This window comes from Branchiostoma lanceolatum, chromosome 1 (assembly GCF_035083965.1).
Source record: "Branchiostoma lanceolatum isolate klBraLanc5 chromosome 1, klBraLanc5.hap2, whole genome shotgun sequence".
NCBI lineage: Eukaryota > Metazoa > Chordata > Leptocardii > Amphioxiformes > Branchiostomatidae > Branchiostoma > Branchiostoma lanceolatum.
This window is the reverse complement of record NC_089722.1, coordinates 18538642-18564055: the sequence shown is the minus strand read 5'-3', so window position 1 is coordinate 18564055 and position 25414 is coordinate 18538642. Positions and strand designations below refer to the sequence as shown.

Sequence of the window (25414 nt, the reverse complement as noted above, 5' to 3'; positions counted from 1 at the left end):
CGTGAGCAAGACCGACACCTTCTTCCCCTGATATACGATACCCTTGTGTCACGTGACCTGTGTGACCTTTTACTCCCAAGCCACGTGACTTAGTCACTTATTGAGTAGCTTATTGAGTTACCCATTCAGAGCTGAAGAAATATGGCGGATAAAGTCTGAAAGATTCTTGCCAAGGAAATTCTAGTCGTGCTTAACAGTTTAAATCTCTGTGTTCAATACTTGGGGTCGTTTGTCAATTAAAATGGATTTGAGAAACATGAGATGTAGGGGTGACCCGGTGTGCTTGACCATGAAAAGAACGCTAGTCGAAACGAAGTCGCCTTGCATTACCACTAGCTACCTTAAAATGCATCAATTGAGGATGACTGTTTAACCTTTTTTTGGTTCTGAAGATAAAGCTTCTGAAAAAGTTTCAGCACCTTTCTACGACTTTGGTCCCGACCACTCCCTAAACAAGGGCGGTACTGGGTTGGTTCAGAGTAACCTGGAATTCATCTTATTCTAGGTTTTACCGGGCCCAGTCTGCCATATTGACCCGTTTCTGTCAGCCTGTCTTCTTAGCTGGCATGTAGAGCTATCCCCTTCGGGAGCGAACTAATTAAGCCAAGCCCGTAAACCCACTCCCGAGTGGGCTAATCTGTTCGGGCAGGCGGGCACCACACCCAGCACCGTATAGATACCTGGGAGCTCCCGATGGTATGGTTTCCAGGCTAATCTTATTCTAGATACGGTCTACTACTTTGATAGCATCAGGGCAGAATATGAGCTTTGAAACAACTTTAATTTTTCAAAATGCATAATCGGCTGCCTTAGTCTTTTAAAGACTAGTAGTTATAGGCAACCTCGTCGCGAGCAGACCAACTCCCAACCACCGATGATCTTGGTCCTGAATAATACCCAGATTATGTTTCCGTTATCTTTTATATGTTGACCTCTGACGTCTCCCGCTCACTTTTAAGTTTCACTATATTTGATTTTGCACGATTTTCTGATTACCAATTTTTTTCATTTTCTTATTGTGTAAGTGGACTCCAGGTAGAATATTGGTTCTTAATGTGACAGTAATGGAGATCTAAATAAAACAAACAAATAAATCTTGCTCACGACTAACTCCCAACCATGGTTGAAGACGTTCCAGAGACCATGGTCGGTTAACAGTGGTTTGATATTCTTGTCCTGATTGAAAGGGGAGACTGTAGTACCGTACGTGGGTTTTCGAATTTTCTCGAGTTGAGATATCCACAAGACTACATAGAGTCACGACGTTTTCTTTGACCTAGTGGACAAGCAATCTAGGTAATTGCCCACGCTGTCCGAAATACATAACAAGTTAGGCGAACCGCATTGCTTTGTAAAACAATCTAAACTGAACTTCCTGTCATGTGAATGACGAATACATAATTATTTTCAAATGTTGCTCTGAGATCATCTACCGGGCCGGAGACCAAACGAAGAACTACGACGAGCATACTTATGCACTAAACTTATTTTGCGAACACCACGTCATAGTCTGGGCTGTGCTGTGTTGTGTGTCTCTACACAGTTGATTGTCTTGGTAAACATCTTAATCTGATGAATCCCAGATTTCTCAATCCATTAACCGCATAATGCAGTAGACAGATGAGCGAGATGCAGCACATTGAGCTGGCAAATTACATGAGACTCGGAGATCTCCCTGAAGTAATCTGCAATTTGTAGTTTGAAGACGGTTTTGTGGATCTTTCTAGGGCATATCGCAGTAGCCATCAGTAGTTTTTGGCTTCAGCCGAACTTTGCAGTTCAACTATCTAGTGACCTTTCTGTTATCAACAACCCATGCGCAGAAGCACCCTCCATGCGCGTTCCTCTCTCTTGACGCTCTCAGTGACTGAAGTGGGCGTAACGTGCTGAAAGATGCTTGTCGCCCGCTCTACCAGTGAAAACTCACTCGCATTATCAATGACTTTACCTTATGCGTAGGTCACATTTCCAAAGCGGGGCCCGGTCGGGCAGTCTTTGGGAACGAAAAGTATAATATAAGAACACAAAACGTACCCAAAATTATTTGAGAGCATAGCTTGTGCAAATCCATTGACATACACTTTGCTTTTTCGTTTCCGCAAACAGCCCGGCCGGGCCCCGGTCAGGAAATATGACCCAAGCATAACCTGGTCCCATCCTCATGCCTGAGGGTTGGGGACTATGATGGCGTACAGCACCAGGTTCTTCCATTCCCCTGCCTCTGGCTGTGTGAGAACACTCTGCCAGCAGTATTCCCATCCAAGCTAGGATATCATTACACCACCTCTTTAATCTCGTGGTCTCCCATGGCTCCTCTTGCCATTGACGGTCCCTTTCAACATGTGAATCGTCATTTTACTCGCTCTTGTGACATTACTTTATTAGAAAGAGTTTCCGCCTTTTTATGATATCAATAAGTGTTCTTCCCACTTCCAGCCCTTCTTACACAAAGTCATATGTGCGATGGTTTGTCTTGAGCTGAAATGTAGATTCCTTAGATGCAGTAAAGCGATGTGGAGTGGACCTTTCTTTTCTCAACAAGCCATGCGCAGAAGCACCCTCCATGCACATTCGTCTCGACACTCTCAGGGGTGACTGAAGTGGGCGAAACGTGCTGATATGAATGATGCTTGTCGCCCGCTCAACCAGTGGGGCGCCACTCTCATTGCCAATGCAGGTCCTAAAACAGCTTAAGTGTCAAACAACCCAACATTTTTGTGACTAAAATGACCGAGCGGGGTCTAAATGGACCCTATCACGTTTTGCTCAATAAAATCTTACTTTTACATTGCTTCGGTCACGGACGAATTTTTTTATCAATAATGTTTAAATAATGTTCTTTTTTTTCATTTCAATACATTGCTTTTGTCACAGAGGATTTTTTTTTCGGATCAATAATGTTCAAATGGCACATCTAAAGTTCGAGGGTTGAGTCGGGTAAAAATGCTACCAGTTAACGTTGCTACTACCAACAGTCCTTTTTATGGTGAAACGTAGTAGAGAGCAGTACGATGAAGATGATTATGATTATGATAATTTTAGCCATAATGATAATGATAATAATGATGATGACCATGACAACAAATGTGATGACAGTGATTATGGATTGGATTTCGCTGAGAAATTTTAGCACACTTATCCTCCCTATAACCAAGGACGTCCGGATTGCTGTAGCCTCACGAAGTTTTCCACGAAATCGTCTTCCGGGAGGGACGTAAAACGGGGGTCCCGTGCTCGAGGAGGTGCCTCGAACACGTTAAACAGCCTCATTACCCTACACATTGGGTACCTGCCTGTGGCACTGGCTGCAAATACACCTGATATTATTATTATATTATTTATAAGACTGTATACTTTCGAGAGTAAATTGCAGAACATAAAATCAGACCTCACCATTTTTGTTCCGAGTGTAGCTAGATATTGTCTCAGTAAGAACGTGCTACGAGAATGTCACAGTCTGGTGCCAAGATGGCGGCTCATTAAAGTGTGAAGTCAGTAAGGTGGGCCCCCATATGACCCTATGACACAGGCGTGCCTGTACTGGGGTGACCCTACTTTGACCTTACTCCCACACTGAAATGGGATGTCGGATGCTGCAAACATTTTACAGTTATTCCACGTTCCCATTACGTATATCTCAGATGTACTGCTATCATCGGAGAAAATGTGCCAATAAATGTAACCGCTTGGTTGACAAAGTGGATGTAGCTGGCTCAGTTGTGAAAAGTAGCTGGATGAAGTCTTTGAAAAAGGCAAACGCTTCAGAAAACATTTACTATCTTTTTTAAGTGATTGTCAGTGGGAACTTTCAATTGTTTTGCATAATGTATCATTTCCCCTGAAAGTCTAACCTTCATCGACGAAGCAAGCAATGCGTTTCAGAAACTCTATACATTGAAGTTGTCAACAGTTATGAAGTTCACTTTAGACGTTGGACGGAAGTCAACGGAAATGAATTTTTGTTTTCATATGAATTCCGCGACAAGATTGAATTCCGGACAATAACGGTGAACATTTCCTTCAGACTACCTATTCGCAAAATGAATACAATTCTGGGATGATGTTAGCCTAAAAACTCGAATAACTGATGTATATATTTACTGCAAATACTCTGAAACGATAAATTCGACGCTTAAGGCACATAGTGAAATGTGATTTGCTTAATCAGTGGCTAGCAATCCATTCCTATGGCACAAGCTTGGGAATTCGAATCTCACATCACAACTGTTTGCGTCTTAAACCCCAAGGTGCACGCTAAACTCAATAAAGTTAAAGCACTGGTGGACTTTAAGAAATAACTCTGCGATCAGAATCCTAACAACCCGTGAAAAACCTCAGTAAGTCATTTTCCCACCACCTTTGCAATGAGCCAGCCTGTTGAAGAATATGGCAGTGTTCTTATTTTTATGTTCTTGTGATAAAGTGTTTAGTATTCCACCTGAATTTTTTTTATTTACATGCACATATCTATGATTTTGTATTATATTGCTTCTGCTAGTTACTAAAAGACATATTCAAATAAGAATTGAATGGAATTGGTTTTACACTAGGAAAGCAGCTGTAAGTTCGATGCACTTTTGATTCAACACACGTAGTCTTCTCCCAACAAAGTCTCAAGATTCAGCTCAGAAATTCAGCTACAACAAGACCACAGCACGTCCAGGTCAAAAGATACAAAAACGGAAGTTCTGCTGCAGTACCATGCTCACATACCAAAATCCACCTTGAACTTTGGCTTCACAACACCTGCCCACATACCAAATATCATCGTAATCCATCAAAAGGTTCTTCAGTTTTGCGGAAACACAAACAGGCAGACAGACAGGCAAACAGAAAAACAGACACACACACACACACACACACACACACACACACACACACACACACACAAAACAATATCTCCAATTTTCATGGAGATAATGATTGGCAGTTGGCTCCTGGCCTACTACTACTGACATGGCCGTTCAGTTACCCCTGTTATGCGATAACGTAATGTAATATGAAAAAACAACTGCAGAGACCTTACGGGTCATTTGGTTGCAGAAAGATTATTATTTTTGTAACGAGCGGGCGTGAGTTCACGAACAGCTACTAATCAATAGCTCAGCTGGCTGCTTAGCCCCCCCCCCCCCCCCCTCCATAGTACGGTGATCGCGCCGAGATCTCGCTGCGACCTACGTTGGATTTGTGCAACCCTTGTATTGTCTTGATGATTGAAATATCATGTAAAATTTTAAAATATGACATTGAAGACACACAAGGCGTAACAAGATTCGACGATTTTGAGCGATCGTTCCAATGCCAAATGACTCTCCAATCGCTCGGTCGCAGCGCGGTCGCAGGGAGGTCGCCGCCCTAGCGGCATGGGGATTTTACGGGTCATTTGATCACATGAAGGTCATTATTCCTGTAACAAGCGTGTGTTCAAGAGCAGCTGGTGATCCGTAGTTCTGTCTGCTGCTAATAATGTGGCTGCTGCCTTTTAGCCAGATGCCTTCCTGACTCAAATGTTTGAGTTTGAGTTTATTATGATCCAAAATTAGCTTAACAGCTACTCTTCCTGTAGACCATTCAAAAACATGACTGGACAAAACTACATGACACACATGAACACCACAGAATTTACTATGTACATAAATGATAAATGGTAAATGTAATGCACAATTTCTACTTTTCCTCTGTCGCTTTTTTAATGCTTTAATTTTTCATCAATCATCGATTTCTATCAATCATAACATAATTCACGTCAGAGGGGTCCATTGCCAATGGAAGACACTTATTTTTTTGCACTGTAATATGACCATCTTAAATGCGACATTTTATTATCATCTTGATGTAAAATGTAATCGGCATACAGATTACAAGCCATTATGCTGCATGTATGACAATTAGTCTATTTTTCTCGATAAGATTGAGAAAATGTTATTCCGAAGGTAAGAGAAGCAGAATGCTGGTAAACAGATCCGAAAAGAAGCATTTGATAAAAATATATGACTTTTTGACTTGGGTACGGTGACGATTTTCCCCAATCTGCCATCAACAGTATACGTAAGTTATCTTGTTTAGTTAGATCGATCAATCAGTGATCCAGGAATTCTTTGTACAAAAATACATTCACAACTGGCAGGAATTTTAAGGGAAAATTTCCTTGTTGCTGTCGATATATACACAACAGCAACTTTCCATAAGCGCGCATGTCGACACGGATCACACTTTAATTCTCGGGAGCATTTTTCCAATTGCGCTTACCCGCTGCAAATATTCCCTCCCTGAACGTCAGGATTGGGCCTGAGGAATATCTGACTTATTTCAGATTACCCGACTCTCCAGTTACTCTTGCAAAAAACATGCCTACCCTAGCCGGGGGGGGGGTAGTAATGGACGTAAATGTTCATTATTTGAGTGATGGAATCCAAGAAGACTTACATATTACACACTCTATTTCAACAATTAATGAAAAATGTCTAGTCAACGTTGTACTTCAGTGTTAAGTTCATTCATGTAGAAGTACTCTACTGTTTATACCGGTGCAATGGCCTAATTGGTAGAGTGTTCGCCTTGCATACGGTAGGTCGTGAGTTCGAACCCCGGCCGGGTCATACCAAAGACTCTAAAAATGGTACATACTTCTTTCTCTGCTTAGCACTCAGCATTTGGGAAAGAGTATGGAAGTTAAACACACACATCATTACCAGCGGACCAGCCCCCTGCTGTAGTGACTTGCACTTGTGTGGCCCAAGGGCTTCGAATGGGAGATGGGCGCCCCCCTACGCATCTTCGATGCATGGGACCACTTTAACTTTTTTTTTAACTCTACTGTTTCCATTATATGAATGGCATCCTCCGTGCATACAACTGTTGCGAGAGTCTGGAAAAGAGGTGGGTAGAAAAGAATTGCCTTCGTGATGGCATTTTAAGTGGCCAGGAACGTTCAACACATCCATCAAACGAGCACATAGAATACGGTATACCAAACAATACAGTTCTCAGCCAAAAGACTTGTTCTTTGCATTTCTTCTTTGACTTTTGAAGACACTAGTATCCATTTACCGATGTCTTTATTCACGGCATATACATATGTGCACATTTTGCATATTTGTCTGTTTTTTGTACCTTATCCTGTCAAACTAACTTGAAGAGATTTTTATTGCTAATTTTCTTGCCTCTTTGCACAATATACTGTACTACAATATGTTTGCAATATTTTTGAAAATGGACAAAAGCTGATGCGTGCGTGGATGTCATCCATACAGTCAGTGTCAGTGCGGCCTTATTACATCTCTGCTCACGTCACAGACACGCCTTAGCATTCAACACGCGTAAGAACGTCGGCGCTTCTCTGTGGGCTCGCCGGATAGTCGACTGCATTATTCAAACTTCAATGATGTAATACGCTTTTTACCTGGAATCGGTACATCTGAATGATGACAATTTGTCCAACAAGGTACGATTCCCCAGGAACACGGAAGCAGTGTTCCAATAGGGACAAACTATCCATCGAAGACGTGTGATGGAATTCGTGGACACGTACTATAACCGAGTTATAAACATTTAATGAAAAGGGATGGTTCGTTTGATACTGCGATCCATTGGGGGAAGCTATCATTCCTTGTTTTCAACAGCCAGAACTGGTTTAGGGACATTATAGATTATTGTTGCAGTGCACAGAATGCACGCTTATATAAAATCCCCAGTAAAGGTGACGTTTTTTTTATATTTCGGTTTTAAAATTATGCTTTACGTAAGCCTTCCATTGTATAAATGGTCTATTCAGGAATTGACACGTACAGAAATCAAAACAGCATTGCAGCCGATGTTACCCTCTATCATAAGGTGATGAAGTCCGGTAGTGTTAGATAAACCTGAATTTGCACATATTAAGTATGTTCGGAGCATATAATAGTATTTTCTTCAAACAGATCTATCGGTGGCAAAGGCAGTATAAAAATGACAAAAGCAGTTTTATTGGCAACCAGTGGCCACTTAGTGGCCAATAAACACGGAGTTTTCCCATTTGATACTGCCTTTGTCAGACGTTAATTTGGAGATTAATGATAGTGTAATGTTTAGTATACTAGTTGATGAAAGGCAAAAGTATGATAATTAGTGACCTTGCATGTTTATGAATGCATTAGGATTTAACTATGTAATAAAGTAATATACAAGTATATATTTTTTTCCCTTTCTGGCTTACCCTTACCTATTCCCTAATGGACTCTATGAAAAGTGTTTTGGAAACCAATTTGAGTTAGTCATGAGTAGATAAGGATTCAAACAACCAAAAGCTGGCACAAAACAGGAGCAAAAGGGAAAGGAAGGGCTTGTCATAATTGATCACACAAAATGTCATAATTCTCACAAACCATCGCAAAGCTTTACTAGTAATTATTCAGCTCGCGTCGGTAGATGCATGTAGATAACTTCGGCAATGTCAGAGGCTTACGCGTGGAGCCGAAATGAATGTTAAACAGACCAAGAGTTTTAACAGGCTGCGCTGTGCATTTAATATCATCTCTCACTTGTAGAGCCATATATCACATCAGGCGTATTGTTATTACCACATGTGAACCATCTACTGCGCTGAGATAAAAATCAATACAAATTACGTTGGTATAAGAGCTTTGATAGCCTATTTGCCATACATCTTTCACTTCCGATGAGGCTTCAGATATTCAAGGATATGTATATTGAACGATATATTATGCGAGGAAGAATCAGCGCCATCTCAGGCTTAGGCATCACGGCTACCCTCTATTACTATCAATGTATACAATCATATTTCATATCAGCGTGAAATGAAATTTAGAAATACATTTTTCAAAGGAGTAGTGGAGGTCGCTTTTTTCACATTGTTTTTTCTGCTTGTGAACAGCGTTGTTATATACGATTTTTGTTTCGAAATGTTGGCCCTCCCTTCACCCCCTGGATGTATAACCGAATGGTCTCGCCCATCTGCGCCAGTCTTAATGCTTCTGGGAAGACGAGGGAGAGTGAGTCGTGACATTCCAGCTGTTGTCTGAGTCCCTGATCAGAGGAGTCTGAGAGAAGGAGGAGGAGGCAGCGCAGGCGGGCTGAGAGGTTCGGGCCTGCGGCTCGAGGAGACAGCGGTCCCGTCAGAGACCGAACAGGAAAGGTACGTCTCTGTCCATAGCTATGCACGGCATACCAGCATAAACACCTTCTAAGAATCAATACAAATTTCAATGTCGGCAGTAGTTCTCTCTTCCCATAGCTTTGTATGGTTTGTATCAATGCAAATTAAATGTCGGCAGTAATTTTCTCTATATATAGCTATGTACGGTCTACCAGCAATGCAAATTGCAATGACGGCGGTACGTTTCTGTCCATAGCTATGTACAGCCTACCAGGATAAACCTCTTACACGTATCAATGCAAATAGCAATGTCGGTAGTAGCTTTCTATTTCGATATATCTATGTATGGACTACCAACATAAACCATTTACACGTATCAAGTCGAATTGCAATGTCGGCAGTAGTTTTCTCTCTATATAGCTATGTATGGACTACCAGCATAAACATCTTAGATGTATCAATGCAAATTACGATGTCGGCAGTAGCTTTCTCTTTCTATATAGCTATGTATGGGCTACCAACATAAACCTCTTCAGGTATCAATGCAAATTCCAATGTCGACAGTAGTTTTTACATTGGAGTGACTAGTACGTCTTAGAGGTGTATGCTGGTAGACTAAAGGCTGCGATTAAAATGCTGCTTTTATTTCACAGTCTGATATGAAGTATAACATTGTAAACATCAACAATGTCTTAGATTTGGAGTCAAGTCAGTATCATTAAGTCTAGACTATTAAGACTTCATTCCTTGCAATATTACCATATCTATAGTAATGTTAGCAATAGTTTGCATGATCTATGACAGCGTTTGAATGCAGATATTCGGGGCAATAAAGCCGGCTTTGTACTTTGGCTTGAATGATTAAAACCGTTTGAGGATTGACATGTTAGTCAGCGCAGCTATCGCTCCATGCATTGGATTTTTCATGATGGACGCTACTTCATACAAGCCTGCATATTGAAAGTCTGGTTATTATTGAGAATATTCGTCTCTGAACTCCCCCTGTCTCCATTAGCAATGGTGCGTATCCTTCATCGCATGCACAGATACCAACAACTCGAGAGCGATAGTATGTATTTTCTTCTTGAATGTATATCTTAGATAGCTACAGTGTTATCGCATGAGAAACGTTTTTCGATAGATCATACAAAGTTAGAATGCCCGACACGTTTTGGCATAGCCGCCAGGGGCTTTTCGTTACCAGCTATCCGCACTAAGGCGACTTCACCGCCAATTCGTCGCCAATAAAATTGTGGCAGTTATGTTAGCCCACACCTCATGCATACACGCCAATTACTAATTTCACTTTATTAGTTTATAAATCATACTCTACATATACACCCAGGTGAAATGCAGCAACAGCCCGCGGTCATTTGATAAACAGTCACGTACAGTTTCCACTGGGTGGTTTTCTAATCTTGCCTCCCGTAGAGCTACTTGTTCAATTTCATCGATTTAGATTAAAATCCTGCGGTGAGATCATCCATCGACTTCCAGAGGCAAAATGTGATCCTAGAGTCGAGGTCATCTATGTTAAGTACCCTAAGATCTTAAGATTTTAAAGCTACATTACATAGGAGTAGGAAATAGAGTCCTGAGATATTTACCTGGCTGGCGTTAAGATGCCTCCTCAGTCGTCTTCCTGAGGAGCTGGATGTCCTCAAGGTTATGTCTTAAGAACCACATTTCCTTATCATGCCTTACTTGAAAGATCTTAATATCTCAAAATAACATACTAGAGTAGGAAAAATCATAACTTCAACGACAGTTCCATGGCTTAGACGTTAAGGTTACTCCTCGGCTACCTTACAGTACCATAATGTCTTTGAGACTGTGTCTTAAGAAGCCCATTTTCTTATTTCGACATAGTAACCTAATGTGGCTAGCTATTCATGGAAAAACAGTAGCTTTTGAGAATTGTTTTGGATTAAAAATGCCAGTCACATTTGCATTGACCCTTTGATACTCAGTACTGTTGCTTGTGATTTAGATGATTTTGCATTTATAGTACCCGGTAGTGATAGCTCATTCGGTGTTGACAAGGTCGATAACTACATATTTCATACCAGTGGCAGTGACGAACCGCCATAGAAATAGCTGACAATGAATTAAGATGCCCATGCCTAGCAATCACATAATATCAAATTTGAAGATTTTCGGTCGTGTCAGAAATTATGATTATTGGAGTTCTGTATAGTTTGTATCTCTATGAAACGAGTAGTATTTTTTTGTTGTTGTACCTGTTGATTTGTCTGTTTGTGTTTGGAAGACTCTGGCTGGAAGTTAGGTCAAAGGTCCAAGAATAGGTTGCGAAAGGTGATCTTATTTCCTGTCTTCAATTTCCTGCTATATGCATGGTTGTTCACGTATATAGGCGCATATGGTCAAAATGCATAAGACGGAATCCGTCAGTAATTCACAATAATGGAAAAAAAAACAAGATATTTTCACACACAAAAAATCCATGTGGGTCTGAGATATCTGTCATTTCTAGTCTTGAAGAAAAAGGTTGGGTTCGCTAAATATCTAGAGTATTTTGATGAATATAATTTCAACTTATTTTCAACTTGTCAACAGGCTTTTCATACAAATATGTGGAACTTCCGGCCAACAATTTGTACATTTGGAAAACAGATAGATAAAAACCACAGTTTATAGTTTAACTTTGTACGTGTATATAGATTGATACTTAGAACGTTGACTTTCACTTGTAAGCTTTTAGCAATTTTGTCTCCAGGTATGTGTGTAGGTGAACACTACTTTTTTTCTAATTAACACGTTAACAAGAAACTTGTGATTTGCATATTGAACGCGTGTATGTATGATATTCCAGACCATGCCTGCGCTACAAGTGGTGAATACATATTTCCATCAGTCGATAGAGCCATATCTATTGTACCGCACAGAACGCACGAAACGCCTGATAAGGTACGACTGGTCGAACTGTCTGGTTCGATTTGTTTGTTCGCTGGATAATTGGCTTCAAGTCCGCCATCAATTGATCACCTGCGACAAGCTGATTTTCCCAACTCGTGACTAGACGGTGCAGTTGAAAGCAAGATGTATATAATTGGCTTGTAGCCTGGCTAGTTGTTGTAATGCACCTCATTTATATCACTACACTTGTCTACCTTCGTTTACATTTAAGTATATGATAGCCTATAGCTAGGAAAACGTGTTGTGTTCCTGGCTTTGGTCCTGAAAAATAAGGAAGTTTGGTAGGGAATCCCATTTCTGTTATTTGCTTTCTTTTTAATTTCGGCAGAATTTATTCAACAAATAAACCTTAGCAGTGTAAAACTGAGATGCACCAGGGTATTGTCATGTTCAACATCATATTGTAAGTTTACAGATATGCATTATGCAAGCACAACAAAATAAATCTTGCATCTGTAAGAACCGTAACAATCAGGTAGGGATATTAATGGGTTTGAGAATCTGTTCTGAAATACAAAAGCAATTTTTATGTAATAAACAATATCTTCCTATTTTTGCAGTTTGAGACTTGTCACATCAAGATATAATCGAATCTGTTTATCATATCTTGTCTCTTGAAATCCGCTGTCCTCAAGCAATGTGAAACGCTTCATCATATCTAGATCATTCCATGACAGAGTGGAGTTCATTGTCCGAATTTGTTTATGACAGAACGTTCGAAACATTTGGTCAGCGACTTTACTGTAAGTCTCTACTAAACTAACCACGCCGGCTATAGGGAAAATATTTGCCAGGGTTTCATTGGAAGGCTCCCTAAACGGGCGAAATGTGATCTTCACCATGGACTGACTCTACTGGCTAATAATTCCTTTTTCTGCCAAATTCTGCGATGCATACACCCGTAAGAGGGCCTAGTGGAGGCTACTTTACTGTCACAGTGGTACCTGCCTGCTTCTATACGATATGTATGAAGCGGTGTGATGGAATTTTCCAAACGCTACTTCATGCATGGACCGTTCGGCGCCCTGGGTTGATCCAACACATTACGGTGCTCTCATGGGATGTCCCAGTCATTTAGATAAAACATGGCAAGTGCTACGTTTGCCTGGTTTTCATTCAACTCACCCAGTATACAACCGGTGACTGTATCCGTCAAGGACATCCATTATGACAGCGTTGTACATTTTTACCGGAAAAAAAGTTACTGACGAAATTGTTTAAATTCAAACTGCATGAATGCCTAAAGTTTTCTTTTCAGAAAATTGCGTCTAACGTGATGAAAACTCTGACTTTGACACGTCATCCAAGCGTGAAATCAGAATAGCTACCGTCTTTTTTTTCCAGTTTGGATGCGCAGTTTGATACTTTACTGTCAAGTGTAATTTTCTACCCTTATTCGTATTTGTGTAATCTGCAAGCAGATGTTGTAAGAAAAGTCGTAACGATAGTTTTGTTACGAACTCTGTTCCTTAGCTAGTAGAAAACACGCTTATACCTTCCTACATCTTCTTGAAGGTTGCTAGTATTACTTCTAGGTTACTTGTATGAAAGCTAATGGGGTGAATAACGTATCCAAGTATCCTTGCCACGATCTAAGATTTTACAGCTACATACACCGAATTCGTTTCCGGGAATCTAGCAGAACGTCTCCACATTAAGAATGAATGAAAGACCTTTATTGTACATTTATGCTTAAGCAAGCTAAGTACAGGTCATGGTGATAAGCAAAGGAATACATATAGTGGTGATAGTATAACGTAATAGAATGTGATATCTTACTATGTCTAATAGGACTAATCTATACTTGTCTACTATTTACAGGTTCGACTTCTTCTCGCTTCTTAAGGCAATTGTAGATGTATGTAAATATGGAGCTCGTAATACATGGTTTGTTCAGTTTAATAATAAATAGGAATTTCTCAGTGCTGTTTATATATTGAAAACTAGGGAACTTATCTTGTATATAATTATCAAGGATATTTCTCTCATCGTTAGAATGAGACGCCCGGCGGCGCCTTCTCTTCTCAGCACCGCCCACATACCGCATACACCCTGGCCAAACCACACGGCAATTCGTCCATTGTTGATTTGTATGGATGACATCCACGCGCGCATCAATGTTCGTACGTTTCCAAAAAGAAAGTTTTCTGCAATACTGTATATCTTACAAAGTCGCTGCAAAAGGATAAAATACATCCTGTAAATTGCAAATAAAATATTTCTATTTCAGAAAACGAATATTGATGTCGTAGAATACCAACGTACAAAGTCGATTCCAAATTCAAAGACGATGTGAAGAAACAAAAATGAAGAATCTATTATTCTGTATACCATACTCGGTGGAAAAACAAACATTAATATAGTAACCTTGAGTATAGTTGCCAACTAGTTGCTAACTAAGCGATACGAGGCTGCCATACTAGTGCCACGTATTGAATACGGGAATAAATGACTGAATGACTTGCTGTCTGTGCTACCATGTTTTGTGGCTTCAATTTTTGTCTCAATTGTAACATTTATGGTATCTATTTTGAAAAGATAAGCATTTTTCTACCGATCATGCTTATTATTTTCGCGCTCTCGCGTTAGATTTGCCCACACTGAAGATGTCAGCCAAAATTTGCTTGCTCTGGCCTTATGGTCAGTCATATTTCATTCATAGAATCTGTAAGTTCAATCGTCTGCTAAACATTTCCTTAGACACATATTTCGAGTGAAGTAATGTATACCATAATAATTTGCATGTTACTTTGTTACAGCGAAATGAATCAATCAAATCAATTCAATCAATGATTCGCGTTGTGTATCTTACTCATACATGTAAGCTATAGCACAATGCCCCCCCCCCCACGGCAATCCGTGCCGAACCAGACGGGAAGACCAGGACAAGCCTGAGTTATTGCATTCCATTACAGATGAAAGGCCCGGCTGGATTCAGCTAAAATGAAGCGCCTGTTCCCTGGATAATACCTTTCCGGGAACGGCGCACATTCCGTGCGTCACGCTCGCGTCGATGGCTACTCAAGATAGCTCTCTATCTTCCCCACAGAACTCTAAACCACCAAGTCTCGTCTTCATCACGGGTTAAAGTACGTAAAAGGGGTTCAATCTGTCTCTCAAGGAGATGAGAGAATTCCTTCCTAGTGTGCAAAAATAAAAAGATCTGGCTAGAAAGCACTGTTAATGGACAGTGGGCGGACCAGAGCTTTAGGCGCCCAGGGCTTTTAAAGACTGGCTAATAAAGGCAATGTAAGAAGGTTTTCATTTGATTTACCCGACCCCTGTCATTTAGCTCTTACAATACGGTCTGCGGAAATGCGTTTCCTGGCGACATCCTGGATCGATTTCACAGGGCTCTAAAATGGGAAGGCCACAGGACTACCCAGGGAATAGTAAAGCGTTATCGTCTTCGGAAACATTTCCTTTTGTACTGTATACCAGAAACTGTAATGTAAGTCATTCCTGTTCGCATACTCTAAATTAAAGACAAGAGATGTTCCTGTAACTCAACTGGTAGCAGTCTGACAGTTGAGCTCCTGGTTCCAATTAGTTGCTAACTAGCAGATCCTGGCTCAATCCACGGTCAGGACATCTCGGTTAGGGCTGCACACGTCTTTTGGAAGGGAGGTAAAATGGGGGCACCAGGTCCTGTGTCGGAGTTGACTTGAGCACGAAAAAGCAACCCCTCCCTGTAAAGATATACCGCGCTACCAACCCAGCCAGAAAACTTGCCGCCATTTGTGCCACTAGGCATTATAAAGATCTTTCGAATCAGTTTGGCGACAATATGAGAAGTGAATGCATTATTGAGGTCAAATTCAAAACACTCAACCGTTCACATTGATACAGCATCACAACCTGTTCAATGACTTCATCCAACTAAAAAGACGCCGCTAAATGTAGGAAATTGTTAAACATTTCTATGGGTATTCTAGTGATATATAGTTCAGCAGTTTTATAACTACTTCAATCGTTGTTGTTGGTATATTACCTGTAGTCTTGAATTGGTTCGCTTGCGTCAATCAAGCGGGAAGCAATACTCTAGGTGAAGGAGCGTACATGGCCATGGCCTGGAATTTATTGAGTCGTGAATTAGAAAATTGAGATTTGATATGTTGTTGCAGTTTATTTGTACCTGTCCGGGGAGTGTGCTAAAAAATAATTAAAAAAATACAGTCCTTCGTTAAACGTAATACTCTGGCAGGAAGGTGGGAAACATTGCCGTCATTGACGCAGGTTTGGTTGCACGTAGCAGTGGCAAGAGGCGCCATCTTACCAGGTAGACAATAGTGAATCTGTGGGCAATTCTTTTGCTCTGTAGGCTGTCCCATAATGTATCCGTGGTAATGCCTAATGGAAGTGATGCCTGGTTTCCTATCATTTAAAGCCTGTTACGAAATATCCCGTAGGGTGTTTTGCACTTTTTTATGCCTTTTTACTTGGAGTAACTTGGAGTTATTGTTCATATTGATGTGTTATCCAGTGGCCCAGCACATACATGCCGTCACAACTACCATCTTTTCCTGATATGCTATCATTCTTTCGTAATTCTAATTACTGATAGTTGAAACATTAGGGAGCAGATTCAAGCTGAAACGTTTCCCACAAGACTTCGATTCGATTATTCGATTCTTGATAATATATACATTCCTCTTTACAATCCGATCTCCGATACTTGCAAGTTGCAATTTACGGCATATATTTGCTCATTTTTTCAGCTTCTTTGTACAATTTGCAGTGTGATCGCAACATTGCTTTCTTTTGGAAACGGATGGAAATTGATGTGCGCACGGATGCCAAACACAACATCAAGCCCGTATGGGATTATAAGCAGTAGGCAAATTAGACGACTGGTCGTAAATTCCGCGGAACGTCGGCTTAGCTGCAGTATGCCAAATAACTCAATAAAACGTGGTTGTCATTTCCGGTAAAGAACAGTTCTAGCTTATAACCTAGTAAACGGTGAAGGACGCTGGCATACGACAACTATAAAATTTAGTTATCTGTGAGAGCTCAAAAGGAGCATTATTTTTCCTTTCCTATGATGTTGGTTAAACTAGGGCGGCGACATCGCCGCGCTCTCTCTGCCGCCTTGACCAGGGCACTCAACGAATTTCGTAAATAAATAAAGAACGAGTCTTTTTACGTTTTGTTTGTGTTTTGTTGTCTCTTCAGTAAAACTTTTACATTTTGCATGATATTCCAAGAATGAAATCAAGGGTTACACAAACCCAACTTTATTTGCAGCGATGTCGCAGTGTGCATACCGTCTGGTAGAATGGGGGCCTAATTGACATGTGTAATACAGTTCTTTGAGCTCTATTCGAGTTTTATGAAATTTGAATGATAATGGTGGAGCAGTTTCAAACTTCCCCATGAAACTTTTTCTGCAGACAAAGAAATCTTAAAGGTTAATTTTGTCTCTTTACACATTTATTCTATTAAATATCACCATTTGCATTATTGTATTAGTGCAAACCAACCACAACCAGTAACATTTTCAGATAGATATTGCAAATATCCACAATTAAGTGCACGTACGCTTTGCGATGCTGACATATTCAATCTGTAACATCAAACCTGACTAATACTGCTGTAATTATGCCTACAGTTAATGAAAAAAAGATTATACTCTAAATGAAAAAAAGTTCATACGGCTTACAATACTGTCAAAGCAAATCCGCCGTGTCAGATTGAAAAGAAGCATTGTGATGAAAAAATCAGAAAGACATGCTCTAATGCTACAAAATCATTTAGAGTGGTTGAGTTCATGTAAACATCAGACATAGCCTACGGACGAGACGACCTATCCATGTGGTTATTACATGAAAAACAGCGATATCATACTACAACTGAAAAACGTCTGGATAGTCAGTCTGCCTTTGCAGAAAGGGAATCTATATTCATGGAATTGCAGTTGAGCTGAGAAAAATGGAATGTAAAAGTGCTTTGACATTTCCTAAATGGCTGTTGAACGCGCGAGAACATTATTCTGCGAATGCCAAGAATAGTCTGGGGGACTCCAAGGCGCTCGAGGACCTTTCATTATGCTTATCAACTCACGGTACATCAGTGCGAGAGCATCGTGACGCCAAGAGAGAAGCAGAGAGGCTTCTCCTGGCTTTGTAGAGGGTAATGATCACTGCCTGAGTGTGCTGTATGAAGTGGGGATTCCACGGAGGCGAGGTAGTCTAGCACCTGTTACACCATCTCTCGCTGACAGGGGCTCTTCGAGAGCTTGTATCAGTTTACCTTGAACTCGAAATAATCATTCCATCCCCATAACTACCAATAGGATCGTAGGATTCTTTATAAACAAACTAGTCCAATAGGAGCTCCGGTTATTTATCAATATGTAAACCAGTCGCCGCAGTGCCCAACACTATGATAACATGCGATTCTCAATATACCTAGATGAAGTATGGTTTATGAGTCAGGGCTAACGAGAATTGTTTTTAAACCATCCCTATTTTGGAATGGTCATACGCGCTAGTTACTCAGACCCCACCAAACAACCATTGTGGTCAGTACATGATAACAAACGCAGTGATTCGGGCTGAAATCGCGCAGTATCTTATAGCGATTTCTTGTTCTCAGGGCCACAGATAATGTACACATTATCTTATGATATGCAAACATATAGCAAAGCTGCGATGTTCACTCATCAAAGCATACTCTGTTTCGACTGATTTGAACACCCTTCTTAATGTATGTTCCGGTGCATTAAGGTGCATTAAGGTAAATAGTACAACCCCTTATCAGTCCAATCGTCTCCGTCCAGTTGAAATGGGGCCCAAGAGTAACATCGTAACCGTTCATTCTGGCTGCGTGCTATGGACGTTCTAGCGCGCATGCGCATGCTACATTAACTTCGCAGCCATGTTATGAATACGCTATCAACGTCGTGGGAAGCTCGACATACATGTTGCTTGTCATTTAAGTTCTCTCTCTCCTGAGCTCCCAAAAACGTATTGAAAATCGACATTTTAGCTGTTATTTTATTATCTTAGAGTCCATTCCAAGTCACCGCGAGGGTTGTTATTGTCATTATTTAGAACTACTTTCAAGTTAGTGTTATCATTTGTGCAAGAGATTTGATACTTTTGAAATATTTTGAATGTGATTTCAACTTTACAAATATTACTTACGTTTTCTAAAACTTAAGAAATATTCATGATGTAGAATATGATATTTACAATGGTTTCTAAATAATGGTAACAGCATTCTACCATTATTCACAATTATTTACAATTTCTTACCATTTTCTACTATTATTTGTAACATCTCTATAAATAGGTCAGAGGGCTGGGAAGAAAGTAATTCACACATCCTTGCTAAGTTTAGGGAAGAATGCTTTCCACAAAGGACCGTGCGGTGTCCTGCAGTGAAGTCTAAAGATGTACAAAGGCAGACAGAAGGGCCGGATTAGCACCTACTTTTATGGGGGCAATCACCATTCTACCATTGTTAACCATTTTCTATCATTTTTTGTAAATATTTCTAAAAGTTGAATAATCACATAGATGTTTGAAAATAATTACAAATAAAGAGGTTTTTGTGCAGTTACTTTCAAAATATTTCTAAATTATGTAATCAAATTCAAATAAATTCATATTTTTGTATTTGATCTTTTAGAAAAATTTAGAACTATTGTCAGTCAGATATTCTTTTATTAGAAATTTTTCAAAATGATTACAAATATTATTATAAAACCCTCGCGGTGACTCGGAATGGACTCTATGATGTTTGGAGACTTGTTATACATATTGGACGTCTGATATTCAAATACCATATATATTTGATATCCTAACACTATCAATATTTTGATATTTTCTATCTTTAAAAGGCATAAATTCCATGACATTCATATCAAAACAATGTCCATACTTCACGCCAAACTGCATAGAAGGAGGCAAATTCCTTATTCTTCATAAGAAATTTTTTTTTTAATTGGGGCATTTAAAGTTCGTACGGCTTAGAATTTTTCTGTTTGTTATTTTGCTTGTCTCCTCTTTTAGATTACTGCGTGTTTCCTAATGTCAGGTTATGAGAGTGCTTAACTTTTGTGCAGCTGTAAATTGCTTCATCAGCGTTAATACACATTCATCAAACTGGAAACACAGCCGCTGACATCCATTAATTGAAACATTAATGTTGATGATTATTTTTTTTCGATGTCGCATGGGATTTCAAATCCTGCTGAAAAACACAAAGGGGATGACGATTGACAGGATGTGCATAAAGCCCTATCTACAGGAAGCAAAGAAATACATTTGAATCAGTAACAGCCAATCAAAGATTCGGTGCAATGGCTCAGTCGTTAGATTAGTCTAGAATCAGAAGGTCTCGGGTCTGATCCAGAGTTTCCTTCATGAACATCATTTTGTTATCATTCTTGCCAATGGTTCTTGTCTGCCTGCCTGCCTGCCTGCCTACCTACCTGCCTGCCTGCCTGCCTGCCTGCCTTGCCTGCCTGCCTGCCTGCCTGCCTGCCTGCCTGCCTGCCTGCCTGCCTGCCTGCCTGCCTGCCTGCCTGCCTGCCTGCCTGCCTGCCTGCCTGCCTGCCTGCCTGCCTGCCTGCCTGCCTGCCTGCCTGCCTGCCTGCCTGCCTGCCTGCCTGCCTGCCTGCCTGCCTGCCTTCCCGAATGTTTGACCCAGTGTCCTTGACGATCTGGTCTTTCCATCTCTCGATTCTTACCCAGGAACTTAAATAAATCATATTTTCTACCTGGTTAGAGTTGTCAAGATATTATCCAGATGGAACACTCTGTCAATAGTGCCCCAAAACGTCTTATTGACAGGATGATGATAGGAATATCCTGTCAATTGCGCCATTTTTTATATTGACAGGAGCATCGTGTGAGCATTCAATAGTGCAAAACAATTATTTACAGCAACATCGCGTCAAAAGCGTCGGTCAAATACAAATGAGCCCGACTGCTCTTCATTCAGCGACCCTATCACACTGGCAGACACACTTCATAAGTTTCTCGACATCTTCGCTGAATATAGATTGTAGTAATATGTGAGGATCGCTCAACCAGAGTTGTTTTGACGTCTAATATTAAAACCTGTCTGATCTAATAAGTGAAAGAACCAGCGCGGGCTGTAGACTTAATGGAATTTTGCGCTCACCGAACCTCGAAGATTTAAAGAAAAAGATTATTTCAAGCTTTGTGAGCTTTGTTGTCTTTTCAGTCACACGTTTAAATCTGACAATTATCATTCGCAAATTTGCACAAATTCAATTTAGGTAGCAGCGAGGTCGTCACGCGATCTCAATTATAAAAGAATGGGGCTTTAGCCGTTTCGCTTCGTTGGATTTAATTTCTGCAATGTCCAAGAATACCAACAGGCCAACCCGTGACCATATCCGCTTTGAACCAGTAGTGAGAACTGACAGGTACTGAGCCAAAGGCGGCACTTGTACCGGAAACAATTCACCAGTTTAATGGTTACAGAAACCAAGAAAGCCTCACAGTGATATAGGGGCTTATATGTTCTTCAGCCAGATGGAAGATTACGAACAGAAATTGGACCGGAAATGTGGTGTGTAGCGCATGCATTATTTGCTAGAGGTGGAAAGGTCCATAACATATAAAGCGGTTTCTCACTGGATTGCACCGAAATTTGACTGGTCGGAAAACGGCGCAATCACTGCAGATCTCTTTTTTTTAATCTTAGTTCTTTTTACTTTGTTGCTAATACCATGGGAACACTGCTAAATAAAATTCCAATTATCTTGTGTCTGATTTAGAGCCGGAACTGAGAATGTGAGATTCCGGGCGTGGCTATTCTGTTTGTAGAGGCCACATACCTTACTCGTGCAGTGTAACCGCCAGGGAATATTGACGAAAATTCACGAACTTGGCTTATTCATGATTGTTTTAGAATCGGCTGTCCCTCTCTCTCTGTCTCTCTCTCTCTCTCTCTCTCTCTCTCTCTCTCTCTCTCTCTCTCTCACTCTCTCTCTCTCTCTCTCTCTCTCTCTCTCTCTCTCTCTCTCTCTCTCTCTCTCCTTTTGCTCTATAAAAACATTATTCACATCAAATTTCTTATTCTCCCTCCAGCCATGGCGTGGAACGCTACAACTGCGAGTCTGTTCGATGACTACGTCTACAACATGACCGGTAACACCACCGCCACTACCATCATCGGCAAGTGCGAAGCCATGGGGACCAACCCGAAATACAAGCAGTCTATCCCGATCGTGGTGCTGCTGATCGTGGTGTACGGCCTGGTCATCCTGGCCTGTCTGTGCGGGAACGGACTCGTCTGCATTGTGGTGGCAAAGAACAGGAGCATGCGCACTGTCACCAACTACTTCATAGCCAACCTGGCCGTAACAGACCTGCTGGTTGGTGTGTTCTGTACACCAATCACGCTCATCGATAACTTTCAAACAGGTGAGGGTCCGAGAAGAATATTCAATCACCATTTTTTTTTCGTTTAAGGCATTTAATTCCCTGGGTATAACCGGATTTGATTTCACGGGACGGCGAAAATACTTTGTTCTTCGTGGTTTTTAGTTCGCCGATAAAACAAGGGGGTAGGGGGGCAGAAGGCAGAACAAGCATGTTTACGAAGGTTTTAAGTTCGTGGTGGGAAAAGGTCGACTTTTTACAGATGTTCTACTAGAATCGCTAATACGTGCATCATATATGCGAAAGTAATTTAGCTTAACTATTATAAAAGAGATTGAACATGTGCCCTCTCAACAAATAAGTGGCATTAAAAAATGATAACGTATCTCATATCTGTGAATTAAAAAATGAAGGTCAGTCTAACTGACCTTAATTCTATATATATGTAAGATTAGTATTGTATCATTAACCTCATGTACATGTATAATAAGATTGTGGTCAGGAAGCCTGACCTTAATTTTATCAATATCTCACATGTATATGAGATTAGTGTGGTATCTCAATAATGTAAATTATAAGATTGAGATCAAGCTACCTGATTCTTAGAAAGACACTAAAAGTTTGGAAATATCGAAACTAAAGACTTTTACGCACGTCAAAAAGTTGCCTGGTAAGAAGCTTTCAGGGCATATACTAGAATCAGACTTGCCAATAGGAAGTAATGCTTTTAAATTAATGCACTGAAACAAGGGCTCAGAAAAGTACTTACTGACATTGCAAGCCCCAAAAATTCGTATGCACCAAAAAGCCACAGCTGTCTACTTTAGAGTCATGCAAAGAAAACAGATAATTGACCAGCTTGATCGCTCGGGACAGCTGACAGAAGAAAACAAACCTCAACTTTGACCTACTTCTAGGCTGGAATAGTCCACTCAGAGCATGTGAAACCAAACCACTAAGATGTCTCCTTACGCCAACTAAACTACTGAAACGAACAAATTTTGACCAAACTGGGAAAGCTGAGACCCTACCTGTTCGGAGGCATCCGCCATCTTTCTTTAGCGCCGAAGTATAGTCACGTGACCTTGTAGTCAAAAGTCTCAAAGGTCACGCGACAACGCGAGACGAAGCTAAAATTATTTGTGTGATATAACATTATCTATCTTTTTCTTTTTTTTGCCAAATATAACTACCATTTGGGGTGTCCCTGCGGTGTAGTGGTCTCACTTCGGTCACTTACCACATTGCCGAGTGAGGTCGTGCCCAGGTAGGACACCTCTGGGCAAGAGGCGCATTGCCATTGAGTCATAGCAAAGACTTCATGAAAATGGTGCATACTTCTGAAACAGTATGGAAGTTAAATACACTCCACTGCCAGTGGACTAGCCCCCTGCTGTAGTGATTGCACCACAGTGTGGCCCAGGGCTATGAAGCGGGGATGGGCACCGCCCTATACACCTTATGGTGTACACCTAATGGTGTGGGAGGATTTGGACTCAACTAATAACTACCATTTCCCTCCAACCTAGGCTGGGAGTTCGGCGCCCTGATGTGTAAGCTCCTGCCGACCGTACAGGGGATCGCGTACGGCGCCTCAGTCTTCACACTCGTGGCCATCGCTGTGGACAGGTTAGAAAATTCACCTCGCACTTGAATAATTATACTATCTTAGTCTCCACTCAGCACTAAACTACTCTCTGTAACGGTCTCAGGGTTATCATATCTAGCCTGGGTGCCATCCTATTTCTACCGGGGCTCCTACATTCATTTAGGGTAGCGAATGCAGAAGCCTCGGTAGAAATAGGATGGCACCCAGACTATATCATATCATATCGCCTCTTTTCTAAATCTATTTGAAGCTTGACCCCTATAGAGGTACATGTAACATTATATCTCAACCGCTACCGCTAGCGTGCAGGTCGAGATGGAGTGAAATGGTCAAGTTGACCTTCTGGCCGAGAAGCCGGCGCCGTTGGTTCTGACCGATCGGTACAAGATGTGAGGCGGAAACGGTGTAACTGGAGACTTGAAGGCATGGATAAACTGGTTTACCCAGGGTCCAGAAAAGTTGGTGCCGCGGGTCCAAAGTCCTACAAGGAGGCAGAAAAATGCTTAATACAGGATTTCACAAAAGCTTTGAATATTTCAGACACTATTTATGTACATTGGTTTGGCTGATCTAGACACACATAATCATAATCAGCAGAAAAGCAATGAATAAAACAATAAACTACAAAAAATACGGAGGTGTAAGATCTTTGTATTCTTGTTTTGATTTTTTCCATGTCAGATACCTTGCCGTGACGGCACCTAACGACGGCAAGCTGACTGGCATGTGTACCTTCTGCATTATCCTGGTCATCTGGTTGTCCGCCATCATCATCATGGCGCCCATCTCGTTCGCAACCAAGTTCGACAAGGACGACAAGACCTGCTACGAGTACTGGACCTTTCCTGACGGTATGTCATATGTTATGATAGACTATTTCTGAATGCCAATCACAATTAGCAGTTCAACCAATGATAGCATGACACTAGACTCGAGGGCCCTCGAGGTTTTACTTGCCAGTAAAGATTACCCATCTAGTATTTAGAAACTCGGTGGTACTAAAACGCCGACTCGTAATTTATGACGGCATTGCAGCCTGAAAACTACAAAGAGGAAACAAGATGACGATCAGAAGCTGTCAAATCCCAAGATGGCGGCGTCCTTCGATGGCGAAACTTTAAGACATGTTTTGCCATCGCAAACTGACAATAATCCTATCCTCGAGGTTTTACCATGATGAAGCGTTGGTTGTATGTCCCTAAAACGTTTGCATTTTTATGCTTTTATTGTACGTTTTGACTGAGGTCAGCGCGGCTACGGAATAGGTCTATTGTAATGTTTGCGATGGCACAACATGATGTGCTACATGGCCCTTCTATCTGGTCGCCATCTTGTATCCACTCTGAAGTAGCGTCATTGCTAGTCACCACGTTGCTAAATATTGAATGCGCAATATTTCTTAGCATTTTG

The 25414-nt window shown here is 41.0% G+C and overlaps 1 protein-coding gene across 1 annotated transcript in view; it reads left to right on the top strand.

Annotated features, from left to right (window-relative positions):
• The first annotated feature begins 8935 nt into the window (after positions 1-8935).
• LOC136439217 (neuropeptide FF receptor 2-like) overlaps positions 8936-25414 on the top strand; it is a 21738-nt gene continuing 5259 nt past the window's right edge. The window contains exons 1-4 of the mRNA XM_066434494.1: positions 8936-9133; positions 22102-22437; positions 23925-24024; positions 24686-24855. Coding sequence (XP_066290591.1) covers positions 22104-22437; positions 23925-24024; positions 24686-24855 — 604 coding nt within the window. The 5' untranslated portion in view covers positions 8936-9133; positions 22102-22103. The remainder of the gene's footprint in view (positions 9134-22101; positions 22438-23924; positions 24025-24685; positions 24856-25414) is intronic.